The 14,207-nt window shown below is 48.6% G+C and overlaps 5 protein-coding genes across 5 annotated transcripts; 3 read left to right on the forward strand and 2 right to left on the reverse strand.

Moving 5' to 3' along the window:
* Positions 1 to 97: 97 nt before the first annotated feature.
* On the forward strand, positions 98 to 1,650 carry N7487_011323 (uncharacterized protein; the record flags this gene model as incomplete). The annotated part of the gene is made up of 3 exons (XM_056879053.1): positions 98 to 244; positions 295 to 666; positions 721 to 1,650. The coding sequence occupies 3 exons, from the start codon at positions 98 to 100 to the stop codon at positions 1,648 to 1,650; spliced, it is 1,449 nt and encodes a 482-aa protein (XP_056724372.1).
* Positions 1,651 to 2,415: 765 nt separating this feature from the next.
* On the forward strand, positions 2,416 to 4,629 carry N7487_011324 (uncharacterized protein; the record flags this gene model as incomplete). The annotated part of the gene is made up of 1 exon (XM_056879054.1): positions 2,416 to 4,629. The coding sequence occupies one exon, from the start codon at positions 2,416 to 2,418 to the stop codon at positions 4,627 to 4,629; it is 2,214 nt and encodes a 737-aa protein (XP_056724373.1).
* Positions 4,630 to 4,849: 220 nt separating this feature from the next.
* On the forward strand, positions 4,850 to 6,569 carry N7487_011325 (FAD-binding oxidoreductase; the record flags this gene model as incomplete). The annotated part of the gene is made up of 6 exons (XM_056879055.1): positions 4,850 to 5,213; positions 5,284 to 5,490; positions 5,557 to 5,898; positions 5,956 to 6,128; positions 6,208 to 6,429; positions 6,474 to 6,569. 6 exons carry the CDS (start codon positions 4,850 to 4,852, stop codon positions 6,567 to 6,569), a joined length of 1,404 nt encoding a protein of 467 aa, XP_056724374.1.
* A 1,414-nt stretch (positions 6,570 to 7,983) lies between these two features.
* N7487_011326 (glycerol kinase) lies at positions 7,984 to 9,932 on the reverse strand (the record flags this gene model as incomplete). The annotated part of the gene is made up of 4 exons (XM_056879056.1): positions 7,984 to 8,256; positions 8,324 to 8,490; positions 8,548 to 9,542; positions 9,610 to 9,932. The coding sequence occupies 4 exons, from the start codon at positions 9,930 to 9,932 to the stop codon at positions 7,984 to 7,986; spliced, it is 1,758 nt and encodes a 585-aa protein (XP_056724375.1).
* Positions 9,933 to 12,045: 2,113 nt separating this feature from the next.
* Positions 12,046 to 13,360, reverse strand: N7487_011327 (DUF3429 domain-containing protein). The gene is made up of 4 exons (XM_056879057.1): positions 13,126 to 13,360; positions 13,011 to 13,058; positions 12,716 to 12,940; positions 12,046 to 12,645 (listed from the first exon to the last, which is right to left on the reverse strand). The coding sequence occupies exons 1-4, from the start codon at positions 13,339 to 13,341 to the stop codon at positions 12,223 to 12,225; spliced, it is 912 nt and encodes a 303-aa protein (XP_056724376.1). The 5' UTR covers positions 13,342 to 13,360; the 3' UTR covers positions 12,046 to 12,222.
* Positions 13,361 to 14,207: the final 847 nt, after the last annotated feature.

A 14,207-nucleotide genomic window follows, 5' to 3' on the forward strand; every position in this document is an offset into this window, starting at 1 on the left:
TGATCGGCAACATCAATTATAAAGATTGAACATGTTTCCTTTTGCATTCAAGTAGTGTGAAAACATTGATTATTAACTATACATCATAAATTGAAAGATGGCGGCCACTGAAAGTGGGATGCCCTCCAACCCCTCACAAGACGAGACGAAAAATGCCAACACTGTTGTCAGTGGGGATGTTGAGGAAGTGGCACATTCATATCGTCCAAGCAGATGGCAGAGTAATATCACCATAATCAGTTGTGTGAGTCTGATAATTAAGAGAATTGAGCTTCACCTACTAACTCTCCCCAGTACATCGCCAACTTTAGCGATGGCTTTCAAAACACCCTTGCCAATCCTACAAATGTTATTTTCAAGCAGGTGCTTGGAGCCGACGGATTTTCTTCCGAGATGAAAACTCGCATAAGCAACTCAGTTATCGTCGGGGCGATCCTTGGTGTGGTTGTCTTCGGATACACTTCTGATATGTTTTCACGACGCGCCGGATTGCTCTTCACGTCCTCCCTGGTCGCAATCGGTACCTTGATGGCAGCGCTGGCTCTACAGGTGCACCCCTCAAGCAATATGTTGTGGTATTTTGTTGTAGTCCGTGGAATTGCCGGGTTTGGTGTTGGAGGTGAATACCCTCCTAGTGCCGCTGCTGGCATTGAAGAATCGGACTGGGTAAGCGTTTAGTCGTTCCCTCACTTTTGATCTATTCTCATCGATTCCTTGTAGATCATGCGCAAATACAGAGGGCCGATGTTTGTATCCTTTACGACTTTGATGGCTACAACCGCGGGCCCAATTTTGATGATTATCTATTTGATCACACTCATTGCCACGGACAACAACCTTGTCATCGCCTTCCACGCCATTTACTCCATTGCCACTATCCTCCCAGTCTCAATCATAGTTTTGAGACTTTTCATGGTGGACTCTTCTCTGTTCCACTACTCCAATTTTAAGCGGCAGCCGAAGTCCTGGCGTCTTTGCCTCCTTCTTGCACGGCGTTATTGGTGGAGGTTATTGACTACCTCGCTGGCATTCTTTTTGTATGATTTCATCAATTTCCCTAACAGTATCATGTCCAGCACGATCATCTCCTCCCTGGTTACGGATCACAATGTTCGGACGACTGCTATTTGGCAGGTCATTTTAGCGGTCTTGCCAGTTCCCGGCGTTGTGTTGGGAGCTTGGCTTACCAATGCGATTGGACGTCGCTGGACGGGAATTTTAGGCTTCGCTGGATATGTTGTGCTTGGTTTCGTTATCGGTGGCACATACTCGAAGCTTTCTCAAAACATTGCCGCCTTCGTTGTCTTGTATGGCCTGTTGCAAGCATTCGGCCATATGGGACCCGGTGCTACTATTGGGCTTATATCTTCAGAGTCTTTCCCCACGGCTATGCGGTCTATGGGATATGGTGTCGCAACAGCCTTCGGTAGAACGGGTGCTGCCGTTGGCACTCAGTGCTTTACCCCCCTGCAGGACCGTGCTGGCAATAGCTCCACCTTTTACTTGGCTGGTGGTGTCGCTATCCTCGGTATGATGGTCTACTACTTGTTGCCTGAAAGTGGAGATTTGGATTTGGAAAAAGAGGATAAGGAGCTCAACGAGTTTCTTATGCAGCACGGATTTACGACTGATGTGAATGAGACATTGTGAAGTTTTACTGTCCATAGAAGATTTATATTTATAGAGCGACAGCACCTATAAATGTACGTTACGAAGTGAGCATCAGGTTTCAGGCCGTGCTTTCCCTTTTCGTTCTACCTAGGTAGCGCTTACCCCTTGCTTTTTAGTCCTAACTTCCTATAAGCGGTCAAAAGACTTAAAGAATGCAGACGGATGAAGCTGTGCTTTATAGAGATTCAGCAGATCTTTGCTTCATGAATAGGCATGAATCCTCGCTGTAACAGGGCCACCGCCAGATCGAAAAGCAGGTCATTTATTAAACGCCGTCAGCAATGGCTGTGGGGGCCAAGTCAGCTAGTCTGCCAGGTATGGTATGTACATACCTAGATATGTACATGTAGTCAATCCACTCTCACTATCCTCATGACTTAATTTGTCGGACGCTGTTCACCTCTATGGTCAATGTATGCTCTATACGGTGTCTCAGCTAGACCTCTACGTGAGCTAGTGTTTGTTTTGGCATATGCAGCAGCAGGTAACCAGCTAACTTTCGAGGATCAGACTTGCAGAATGGAATACTTTGGAGTGCTCCCGACCCATCACGCGCCTGATCTCCCTCTTTACCCCCCCTTCCCCCAAAAGAAAGTACCGCGAGCTAGAGCAGCACAAGGCAACTGGGCAAGGCTATGGGAAGGCTTGGCATCTACCTGGGCCACTATTGTTTAATACACCCAATGTGACTATCCTTCTTCTTCTAGTACCCTGTTTGATATTTCATGCCACGACCGACCTCCCATGACACAACCTGCTATGGTATGCCCCGGATACAGTGGCGCGGCTGCAGTCACGTATGCTCCATTAGCGGCGCCTGAGAATGCTCCTAGCCAGGCTCAAGATGAAGTCGAAGTCGCGAAAAAGGGAAGTTCTCTGTGGGCCCGGCTGGGGATTACTCAAATCCTTATTTTATGTCTCGGCTCGATCATACTCGTCATAGCAGTCCTACCTTTGGCCTGGCTTTGGGTGGAGTCCATGGCAGCAGCTGTAGGACGAGAACCAAGCAGCGCTTGGGTCTCAGTTATTGAAAAAAACTGGACCACGCGGATTGTCACCATCTGCACAGCCATTGTACGAGCGGTGGTCACGGCCCAGGCTAGCGTGGCGACCGCGATGTTTGCGGGCATTATTCTGGAGCGCGTCGGCTCTCCACTGGTGGACGGGCCATTCTATTCCACTGTGCGGGCTCTAAGTGGGAGCCCGATTAACTTGCTATGGACCCCGAATCTGCCGTTACACAGAACCGGCCTCTCGGTCTTGGTCGTGATCCTTATTGTCCTTGAAGTCCTGGTGACCATAGCTGTGCAGTTCCTTTCCACTCTGCTCGTGGCCGACTTTGGGAATGGCGCATTCACACATACCAGCAACGTAACGAATATCCGACTGTTAAATTATACCAGAGATCCTTTCCTTGGTCCGTGGTGGTCGATGCCTCCGTCGGCCGGTTGGGCGTTCGCCGAGCAATTAGAACCGCCTATAGCTGGGCCCAAGTACGACGATACAGGTCACACATACCGCGCCTTCCTACCCTATCTAGAGGCGGCACAACGGAAATCATTACGCCATTTCCGGGGCCCAGTCCCAATAAGCGATCAACGGGTTGTCTGTGTGCAACCTACAATACGTGACCTTCGCCTCGACACGGCCAGCCTAACTTTCCCACGTCTCTCCGGACAGATTGCTATCGCTAACGGCACATACCCGATGCTGCGGAACACGGAGAGTCAGCCCTACCTCCCATTCACGTGTGCGTTGGCTACCTCGATGTCGATACCTAACCAGGAGCAAGGACTAACGAGCTTATGTTGGCCGGATTATGGCATGGAGTGGAAGGTCTTCGTCGAAGACCCTCTAGTGACACTCGGACCTATCGCCTACAATAACAGCATGATTATCGGCTATCTGCAGGCATGCACAATGTTTATGTTATTGGACGTCGTCTCCTCGGCGGGTGTCCCCAACAACGGGACAGAGGAGGTCCGCGTCCTCGGGAATAACGACACCAATAGTAGTCCCTGGGTAATGGTCGGAAACGGAACCGATCACCCTACGGTTCGGGTGACGACCTGTATAGGAAATCTCGGAGTGGATACGTTCACCGCAGAAATACACAGCAACTGGGAGGGATCGGAGCCCACTATGTCCTGGAACCAACCCATGCAGCGCTACGACACCGAAAGTATGCGTACCCAGCTGGGTGCAGTCCGGCCCCGACAGCCACTAAACCACCGGGGCGTGCTCGCTCTCGGCCCCCGCTCGGATTGGCAACCCTTGTTCCCCGATCCAGTGATCCCCGCTTCCATTTTGAATGTCTCCGATACAAACCCGGTCAGATCTCAATCTCTGGGCGCTTCCAATGCATGGAACGTCAAGGGAGCCCTTGCTCAGATCTTAATAAGAATGCAGAATGAGGGCACAATAATGGCTGACCCGGGTATTATACTGACCCGGGACGCGCCCCCCGGTATCTACATCGCGCATGAGGCGTATACCAGTCTTTTCCAGGACACGTTAGAGCAGACGAAAAGCCCTGCTGTGGCCCTGCAGGCGCTCCTCACGCTTTTCACCCAGATGGTCTATTACGATAGGCTGCTGCGAATCAATGGAACCGATCGCGCCGAGACTGCCTTCTCGCACACGGCGCTGATTCCAACTCGATGGACAGGGTTTGGGGTAGGGATGGGGTTGTTATTAAGTCACTGGGTGGTGATGGCCATTGTTGTGGGGCTGTTTGCGCGATACACGTGCCATTCTTTGTTAGGGAATCACTGGCAAGCGGTTTCACAGGTGTACTCGAAGGACACTGTGGCGGTTCTGGAGATGGCGGATCAGATGAAGGATCAAGGGGTCGAGGGTTGGGTCAAGCGCAAAGAGCGTGGGGAAGAGCTCTATAGTGTTGCGCTTGATGAAGGGGAGGGAGGACGGGTGGCGCTGACAGTTAAACATTCAGATTAGCCCCCGGCGCCTTCCCAGTGCGGGTGCCCAGGTGGTTGCCTATTGGCGGGGACTTCCCCACGTTATATCTAAGCTTATTTATATGCTTGTAGTCTATGGGTTTATGACGTAATGTATCTACGAACGCTTTGCCATCATATCATTGAAAATAAATAATCTATCTCTTGGGACCTATATGAGTTTCATCGTTTACATTTCGTAATCCCCGATTCTATCAAATATGTCTCGGAATTTTGATCAACTTCCACTTTCTTCCTCGGAAATAATATACCCAGCCTCTCCGCTTTATCAAAAGGAGAGTTGCACTTGGGCAGCCCAGAAAGATCTGAAGCCCAAAATCATCGCTCGACCCTGCACGCCTTCGTCTCTGGGGGATTTGCTTTCTTTCTTGACTCTTTCTGGTCTGGATTGGGCGGTCCGAAGTACTGGGGTAGGGTCCTCATCTGCTAGCGATGTACTGATCTCATTGTCTGCTTTTGATAAATTCGAATACAACGCAGAAGACCAGACTGTGGTTATTGGCGCAGGACAAACCTGGGGAGAAGTTGATCGAAAAGTTGAAGAAAATGCCCCTGGTCATGCTGGTACGTCTGATTTTCTGATTTTCTTTTTTCGCTATACACAGTGTGCAAAAGGCTAAATGAAACATCGCAGTGGTTGGTGCTCGTTGCACATACGTCGGCGTCGGCGGCTCCATCCTCTCAGGCGGAATATCTTGGCTATCTTCTGAAAAGGGTCTTGCTGCTGACCCACACAATATGCTAGATGCAAAGGTGGTCTTGACGGACGGTAGGATTTTGTGGGCGTCCACTGAGCCGGAATTACTTTGGGCATTGAGAGGCGGCGGTGGCAGTTTTGGAGGTTAGGCTAAGCTTTCACAGGCATTAGCATAGACGGGACTTATCTGCTGATCTTCCATATATACAGTATTGGTAGAGGTCAAACTGCGGGTTCACTCCTACCCGGACAAGATCTATTCTGGCCAGATATCCTATCCGAGGTCGGCATTCTCTGTCGTCGCCAAGGCCATTGAAAGATTTACTGCAGAATGCAACGATCCCAAGATGGCAATGCACATATTCCCCCTTGACCTTGGACAAGGTCATTATGTGGGGGATGCTCCAAACCCGGGTATTGGTCTTCATGTCTTTGATGCACGTGGAGAAATACATGGGAGAAGTACGGAGGGATTCCGGTGGGCTTTGGATATTGAAGGCGCTATTGATAAAACAGGCTCTATGACAATTCGACAGTGCAATCAAATTTGGGGTAAGCACATGGAAATACCGATGGTGTGATATGAATGAGCTGAAATCAAAAACCAAGATGGCCTCGAAGCCGCTAAAGGGAAAACCGCAAACTTCCAGTCTTGTCTTATCATTTCTCACGTCGATGAAGAACTTATTTCGAAGGCATGGCACTGGATTGAGAACTTGACCCTGAAGGATCAATCTCTTTCTCTTGGAGGGACTTATCTCTTGATTGAATTTATGCAAAAGGTATGTAATGTGCAAAGCTAGATTTCCCTTTCTAACAAGGAAACTGCTTTGCTAATACGGCTCTATTTCATTGTTCTAGCCAGCTTTTCATTCAGTAGATCTGACGCTACGAGCCTGGCCAGGTACGCGCGGTCAGTCTATTCTGCAAATTGGGACTGGTGCCCCATGTCATCTTGGAGAAAGCAGAGAGTTGGCCTATATGGAAATTAGAGAGGCGCCGTCTTTTATATGTGGACAAAGCGAACGACGTGGGCTGCAATATTTCACTCATTCGCTTGAGGAGTTTAATGATCCGAGAAAGGTGAGCAAAATTGGTTTTCCTCGATTTATTGGAAAACTGACAAGGGGATCAAGATATATGCCGAGAATTTTGAGAAGTTACAGGAGCTGAAGCGGCAATATGATCCCAATGGTGGTCTGAAAGGACCGTTTTGGATTTGACAGAGGTGATTTATGGGATGGATGGATGTACTGCATTAGCTAGTCTGTGCAAGATAGTGTCAAGTAATTGCAAAAATAACAGGTTAGGAAGTACAAAAAGATATATGCGCTGTATGAACTTACACCCGCTCGCTCTTCGGCATCGATTTATATATTCCTCTCAAACCACAAGCCTGACAATGCAGCCCACTTACCTGGATCCCCTTTTTCATTGCCAGTCGATTAATCACGTCAAAATCCGTTGGACCGCTAAATTCTGCCTGGCAATTGTGACCTGAGGTTGGTTCTGGCTCATATTGAAATCTCTCTAGGATCTATATTACTTGTGTCTGCATGTTCTAATAAGGCTTTCTTTTCTGTGTATACTTTTTTAAATTTTCAATTTCAATACTCCTCAAGCGATGTGATATCTGGCTCAATCTCATGTGACTATATATGAATATGAAGCTGTCCGATTCACCGTCTCGTTATTATATGTAGTATACCTTTCTTTTTGTGGATTCGTGGGGAATTATGTAGCCTAGGAGGTGGTATACATGAAATATATTGATTAGTTTGTATGCTTTATAAACAATCTGCTCGGAATTTAAAATAAACAGTCATCAGATTGTTTATTTTGGTTATTTTGGTTATTTTGTGTACGATATAGAGATTATAGACCATATATGTTCCCCGAGGCACCAGATCCAAATATAGCAAACCCTAAAATCCCCAAGTCTGGCTCCGCGGGGATGATGACTTCATCACAGCATCACCCAGGAACTGCATAAATCGCCTCAACCTTGATTTGAACCTTGAACCTTGGAAGCTTCTCCACTGTCATGATGTCATGGTTTTTGGAGAGATGATCAAGAACGAGAATGCTGTGATCTGAGTTTGATATTGTTTATTTGGATTCTGTGTGAACACAGGCAGTAGGACTAGGTTTTACAATTGAGTTGTAAAGACATTTAGAATTTTTTTTCTTCATTTCAAAACGGTTTGTATATACACAAGTGCTAAGTCAAGCTCATCCCAGAAGAGGAAACTGGCCAACAGCAAAAAAAAAAAAAAAAAAAGGTAAACCCCCAGCTCATCTTCTGGAACAAACGACTCCCGTCATAACGGTCATGATGAAGGGGGACACGGGCGTTGGCAGACGCCTATTAGGACGGACTTTCTAGTCGGTGGGAATTCTCTAAATATGTATAAATGGAAACGCGTGTCCAAATGCCCCCCCGAGAAAAAAAAAAAGATCCGGGTATCCAAGAGAGGATATGTGCGATAGCCGGTTGATGTGATCTTCATGTAAACCCCTCCTCTCTCTTGCATCTTGCGCGTGTGTGTATCGTGCATGGGATGAGATGCACAATTGGGCCGCGGGGGTCGATGAACCGGTTGGGGTCATCTCAAAGGAATATGTATAAAAGGTTGTTTATTCGTCGTCATTGTGTTCCTCTCTATCCTCGTCGGCCATCCAGCCGCGTGACATCTCCACGGCCTTGGACCACTTTTTATACATGCGGCCGCTGGCTTTGACGGACATCGTGGGGGTAAATGAGGCTCGGTTGGCGCGGTTCATATGCTTAAGTTCGGAGAAATCCTTCCAGATGTTGATGGCGAAGCCAGCGGCGATGGCGGCGCCGAGGGCAGTGGTTTCGTGCATTGAGGGACGTTCAACGGGGATTTGAATAATATCGGCTTGGGTCTAATAAGAAGGTAACAGTTAGCGAGATGATCTGGGGACATTAGGAAAGAAAAACATTGGAACGTACCTGCATGCAGACGTCGGAGTTACTCATGCCGCCGTCAACAGCCAGTTCTGTCAAGCCCTTGCCGCTGTCCATTGCCATGGCGTCGAGAATAGCTTTGGTTTGGAAACAGGCCGCTTCCATAGTTGCACGGGCGATGTGTCCCTTTTGTGTGTGGGCGGTGATTCCCCCTAGGAGATGTTAGCAATCAAGGTTCTGTAAGGCGAAGCACCGTGTTCGAGACTTACAGATAGTTCCCTGGGCATCATCGATCCAGTAAGGAGCAAAGAGACCACTGAACGCAGTGACGAAGATGCAGCCTCCGTTATCCGGCACGCTGGCGGCCAAATCGCTGACCTTACGGGAGTCGCGGAAGAAGCCGAGGTTATTCATTAGGAAAGAGACACCACTGCCCGCCACAGCCACACTGCCTTCCAGTGCGTAGACGGCCTTGCGGTCTCGCCCTAATTGGAAACCGACTGTGCCCAAGAGACCGTGCTTCGAGATAACCGGCTTCTCGCCCACGTTGTAAAGAAGGAAGCATCCGGTGCCGTAAGTGTTCTTCGCCATTCCCGGAGAAAATGCACAGTGGCCGACCAAAGCCGAAGCCTGGTCACCCAGGCAACTGGTAATGGGAACACCCTCCAGTGGCCCTTCGGCAACTTTACCGAAACCCTCGGGATCGGCTGAGGGAAGAATCTCGGGTAGACGGATCTTAGTTGGGTCGATGTCAAAGAACTTTAAGAGGCGATCGTCGTATTGGAGGGTTTCGAGGTTCATGAACATGGTTCGTGAGGCATTGGTCACATCCGTAACCAGACGCTTGTTCTGAGGACCACCATTAAGGTTGTAGATGAGCCAGCTGTCGACAGTTCCGAATGCGGCCCGGCCATCATCATAAGCCGACTTGACATCGGGCAGATGGTCGAGCATCCATCGTAGTGTGACAGATGAGGGGTATGTAGATAAGGGTAGGCCGCAAATATTACGGAGTTCGTCGGCGCCGGGCTTTTCCTTCAGTTCCCGTACCAGGTTGACGGTCCGAGTATCGGTCCACGTGATTGCGTTATGCAGGGGCTCGCCAGTCTCCCAGTCCCAGACCAAAGCAGTTTCTCTTTGGCTGGTGATACCAATGGCTTCGATGTCGGAGGTGGAGTAGCCGAGGGCAAGGAAGGATTTCATGGCCTCTTCAATACAAATATAGACCGATTCAACCAATTCGTAAGGGTCTTGTTCGTGCCATCTGTGGGGGTGCGGGGCAATTAATATTGAGTTCGGAATTGCAAAGGGAGGGGCTTTTTAACACCTACCCTGGGTGTTCATGAATCTGGTGGAATTCAGTTTGGTATTTGGCGATAGGAACGCCTGTGCAGTCGAAGATGATGAATCGTGTACTCGTTGTACCCTGATCAATGGTACCAATGAATCGACTCTTCATTTCGTCCTCATCCTCATCCTGCAGCAAAGAACGATCCCCATCGTCTCTTTGTTTTGGACGATAGTTGAGGTTGAGTTGTTCCCGTTGTTTGTCCTCCACATGCTGGTGCACATGTTGTTCGGGGAGCTCGAAATCCTGGGCGGGTTCGGAGTCTCCGTCAACACTCTCAAAGTCCAAATCGAATGGGTTGCGCATCTTCCAAAATGTGTAGAGAAAACAAAAAGATATTAAGAGAGAGAGACCGATTTTACTGTCCTCCAGGATTTAAAGAGGGGAATGACGGAGGGGGGAAGAGAACTACGAGGTGGCGGTGTTGGGATACGGGGACCAGCTCCCGTGGCAGAAAAGTGGAGCGTGACGTATCAGAGAAGTGGCCAGGTATAAAAGGTGAAATATGCCAGTCCTTTTCTTCACCGTTATAAAAAAAAGATGAAAAAAAAGGTGAAATGTAGAAATCGGTTGAAGGGGGGAGAGAGGTGTTTGAAATGTTGAGGTCGAGAGTATGTATAAGAATATAAGTATAAGGGCGCGTAGGAGAGGAGGAGGGAAAACGGGAGAAACAAGAACGAAGATCTCACAGAAGAACAGAACCAGGGCAGGGCTCTTTATCCAAAGGGGTGGACTCTCTAAGAAAAAGCCCAGGTGGGGTGGGGGGAAATGAGAAATCCGGTTCGGGGGATTTTTTTCTGATCAGAAGACCTCGTCACCTCCCCCACTATTTCCCTTTTTATGATATTTATGAGTTACCTAGGAACTACTGTATGTATACTCCGTACTTGGAATAGACATCGGAATCTTGGATCGAATTGTTGGTAGTATATCTTTCTTTATCCTTAATACTTAATATATCCTCTATTCTATTCACTATCTATCCTATATCCTATCTATCTTATTCCCATATACCATAGACCATATACATTACTTACCCTTCCTCCAACCCCGTCTCTCCAAGCCTGGGCACTCCACAAGCCCCGTCGATCGTACACATGACACGGTCCATTTTTCCCCTGCGGTCCCTTTAGTCGTTCTAGAACCCCCTTTTTTATTAGTCTACATTCTTTGCAGATTAGTTGAATCATTCCTATTCATGGAGAAAATCCGACTATCGGGAATAATCATTTTCTTTCTAGCGATATAGCCTATGGGGGAAAGAAGAAAAAAAAAAAAAATAAGGAATGGAGATTCCCCATTCCTGGAGAACGGGCTCTAGTCGAGGCCAAGAACATTCGAGCGCATCAACCCCCCCTCCGGGGAACTGCCTATAATCTTGACTCCCTACTTCCCGGGTCTCATTCTTATTGATCAAGATCCTTGTCTCCAGCATTAGCACATTGGCATTTATGCTTGATACAGCATAGTCAAAATCCCTAACTAATTATATAATATCAGATGACGTCTCCAGCACTAGGTTCTTTTCCATGGAGAACCGGTCTGGTTAACCGGTCTTGTTAACCGGCTTAATTGCCCTATTAGAAGTCATTATCGAAAGACGTGGAGAGAGGGGGAGGATCTTGTCAAACCTGCCAGGGACAATGGACGTGCGAGGCAAGTACTCCGTACAATACTATAGCTTAGAACAGGCCAAAAAAAAAAATGAGATTTTTTTTTTTAAGAAAAAAAATAAGCAAAAAAAAGAATAAGGCCCAAAAAGACCCAAAAAGGCCGATCTAGGTGGATTCCAGCATGTTTTCTGGCGCCATCGGACGTTACTATGTGTACCTCGCATGCAGGTCTCGCTTTACCTTCCCTGGGAACCGTTTTCAAAAAGATATCCCATGCAATCTTTGACAAAAGTACCCTCTTTTTTTCCCACATTATCACACTTATTCAGGTGCGTTTCAGCTAGTTCCTTCCATAGTGAGATCTCTAGTCAATATTTTCGGCACCCCGTGACAACTTCAAGAGGATCGACCCGCCTTAGTGCATTATAATTGTGCCGTTACCCCTTTGAATATACCCCTCGACTCCGATCTGCGGCAACCCGTGTGACCAAGATGCCGATTACCAATTCCCCCTTTACCTACATATATACGGAGTAGATCCATGGATGTATATGTTGTAACTATGTTGGATATTATAGGTACCTAATCTTGCAGCTTTAAATCAGATTTGATGCCAAGCACGTGTGTAGCTTTTTGGAATCCGTGTTTTCCGCAAAAATAAAATTTAATGCGGGAGCCCACTACGGAGTATACATCCATGGATACCTCCGACCCTTGTACACCCGTAGCGCTTATATCTACTCCCCCCCACTCAATGCTGAACCGTTACATTCTTTTTAATAACAAAAAGAAAAAAAAAAGCCTCGGTGGCTACTTGGACGAGAACACTCCGGTGTCTCCAACTATTGACACTTCAATTAAACAAAAGAAAAATTTCAGTGGCCGCCCTACTGCGTTCTGCGTATATTCTACAGGAAATCACGGGTAATGCAAACATCGAGATCAGTCTTGGGGGATGACGTCCGCCTTGTCAAAAGGCAAATTTACTCGGAATCCTCGATCTCGCTGCGACGGCGAGCCTCGGCCTCCTCCTTCTCCTTCTTCTGCAGGAAGATCAGAGCGTTGATCTTGTCCTTGATGCTGTGCTCAGAGGCAAGGGTCTGCTGGATCTGCTCACGGCCGATCAGGGTAGCCACGATGGAGGCACCGACAACGAAGGTCAGCACGAAACGGTACATGCCGTACCAGTGAGGAGCACGGCCAGCGGCGGCAGCACGGGCATCGTTGTAGTACAGGAAGGTGAAAGCGAGGAACTGGCTGATCAGAGCGTACTCAACGGGGAACAGCAGAGTAGGCCAGGCCACAGCGGGGGCGATCACACCGGCGGCGTAGCGGCGGTAACCGAACTTGCCGCCGTATCCAGCCCACTCAAGACCCCAGTGGACGGCACCAAGGAAAGAAAGGATCTAGCCATAAACGGTGATTAGCAAACTTGTAACCAATTACTCAAAGGAGACTAGACTCGGGATTACTCACAACGGCACCGTAGCCGATTTGGATGGGCTCGAGCATGTGGAGCATCAGCTCGGCGCTCTGGCCGGAGAAGATCAGACCGTCACCAAGAGCAGCGGCGCGGTTGATCTCGTAGGAGAGGAAGACAGTCTGCATGGAGGTGGCCAGGTAGGGGACGACACCAGCCATACCGAGGTAGAGGGCCTGCTTGGGGACACCAGCCAGGCTGAAGGTCTCCTTGATAACTTTCTATATGTTGACAATGCGCAATTAGCATATGCAGACCCAGATACACAGTCAGTCGAATGGAAATACGTACCGCCTCGGACTTCATACCCGCCATAACATCAATATCCTCCTCATCGTGCTATCGTATCGGCAATTAGCCATTGAGTGCCTTTTGCGCGAATCACAAGCCATGTGCCTTCTCTTACCTTAGCCGAAGAAGACGAGTAGCGCACAAGAGCGGTGGTAACAGGCTTGTGAGCGGCGAGCGCGAAGCTCGGCGAGACGGAGGGACGGAGCAGATTGCGGGCAGACGAGGTCATCTGGGCCTTGCAGATCTGGTTACCCAGAGCGGAGCGAGCCACGGAGGCATTGGAGCTCGAGAATGCGCGGAGCGCAGAGCGGGCGGCAGCGTTGCGGTACATGGTGGGGAGATAATACAGCTTTTCGTTGTCGTCGGGTTAGCAAGTCGGAGGAAAGAAAAGCCTCGGGTACGGCCGGACAGCAGTGTCAACTCACCCAATTGGCCTTTTAAAAAGCTAGACAGAAGTAGAGGAGTGGAGATTAAGGGTATACACCCGGAAAATGACTTGATCACGAAGTCGACGGCGTGGGCTTTCCGGGAGGGAACAAATAAGAATATCCAGAAATGAAGTGACCGAGTGATGAGGTGTGGTCTGCATTCGGGCGGACCGCAGCGACCCGAACTGCAAATTGTAGCTCGATGCAGTTATTTTGGCCTTAGGTTTCCAACATGTATGCCTCAGGCATCAAATCTCCAAACAATCAGCCTGGTTCCGGGGCTGCTGCCCTAACCAAAAGTTGGCTACGTCACTCCTGGGGTAAACAATTGTGTATCCACCAGTACGGTACAGTATCTTGCAGGGGTTCTCAAGTGTATCGCCTCGTGGTTAACTCTGGCCTTGATAACGAAAGTAATCAAATTAATACCACTGGCCCCCAACTATCCACGTAGTGCCAAGTGTATCGTAGCTCAAGTACGCTGTACCTTTGAAATACTTGGGTTGGTAGGCGGAAATGGTACCCGCCCTGGCGTAAGAAGCTGTACCCCGTTTGTACTGAGTACATCCCATCATACAACTTGCGTAACGGATATCACCTCTCTTGATCCACGCAATCAGGGCCATTAACTTGGGCTTGAATACCCAACTTCATTCTCTCTCAATTTAGCGCTTTTAATTTCCTCACAATCCTTTCTTAACCTGATACCTAGTCATCCTAACCGATTTCCGCTCTTCCTGGAGGGGAAAAGTTCCACCTCGGTATCGCG

This window comes from Penicillium crustosum, assembly GCF_028827405.1.
Source record: "Penicillium crustosum strain IBT 35664 chromosome Unknown utg000005l_segment0_segment0, whole genome shotgun sequence".
Taxonomy (NCBI): Eukaryota; Fungi; Ascomycota; class Eurotiomycetes; order Eurotiales; family Aspergillaceae; genus Penicillium; species Penicillium crustosum.

Bases quoted from the DNA above. Each gene is read 5' to 3' on its own strand.
- N7487_011327 (XM_056879057.1), bottom strand. From the start codon at position 13,341: ATGTACCGCAACGCTGCCGCCCGCTCTGCGCTCCGCGCATTCTCGAGC. The intron at 13,059-13,125 runs GTAAGAGAAGGC...CCGATACGATAG, and splicing joins ACTCGTCTTCTTCGGCTAAG to CACGATGAGGAGGATATTGA. The intron at 12,941-13,010 runs GTACGTATTTCC...GTCAACATATAG, and splicing joins CGGGTATGAAGTCCGAGGCG to AAAGTTATCAAGGAGACCTT.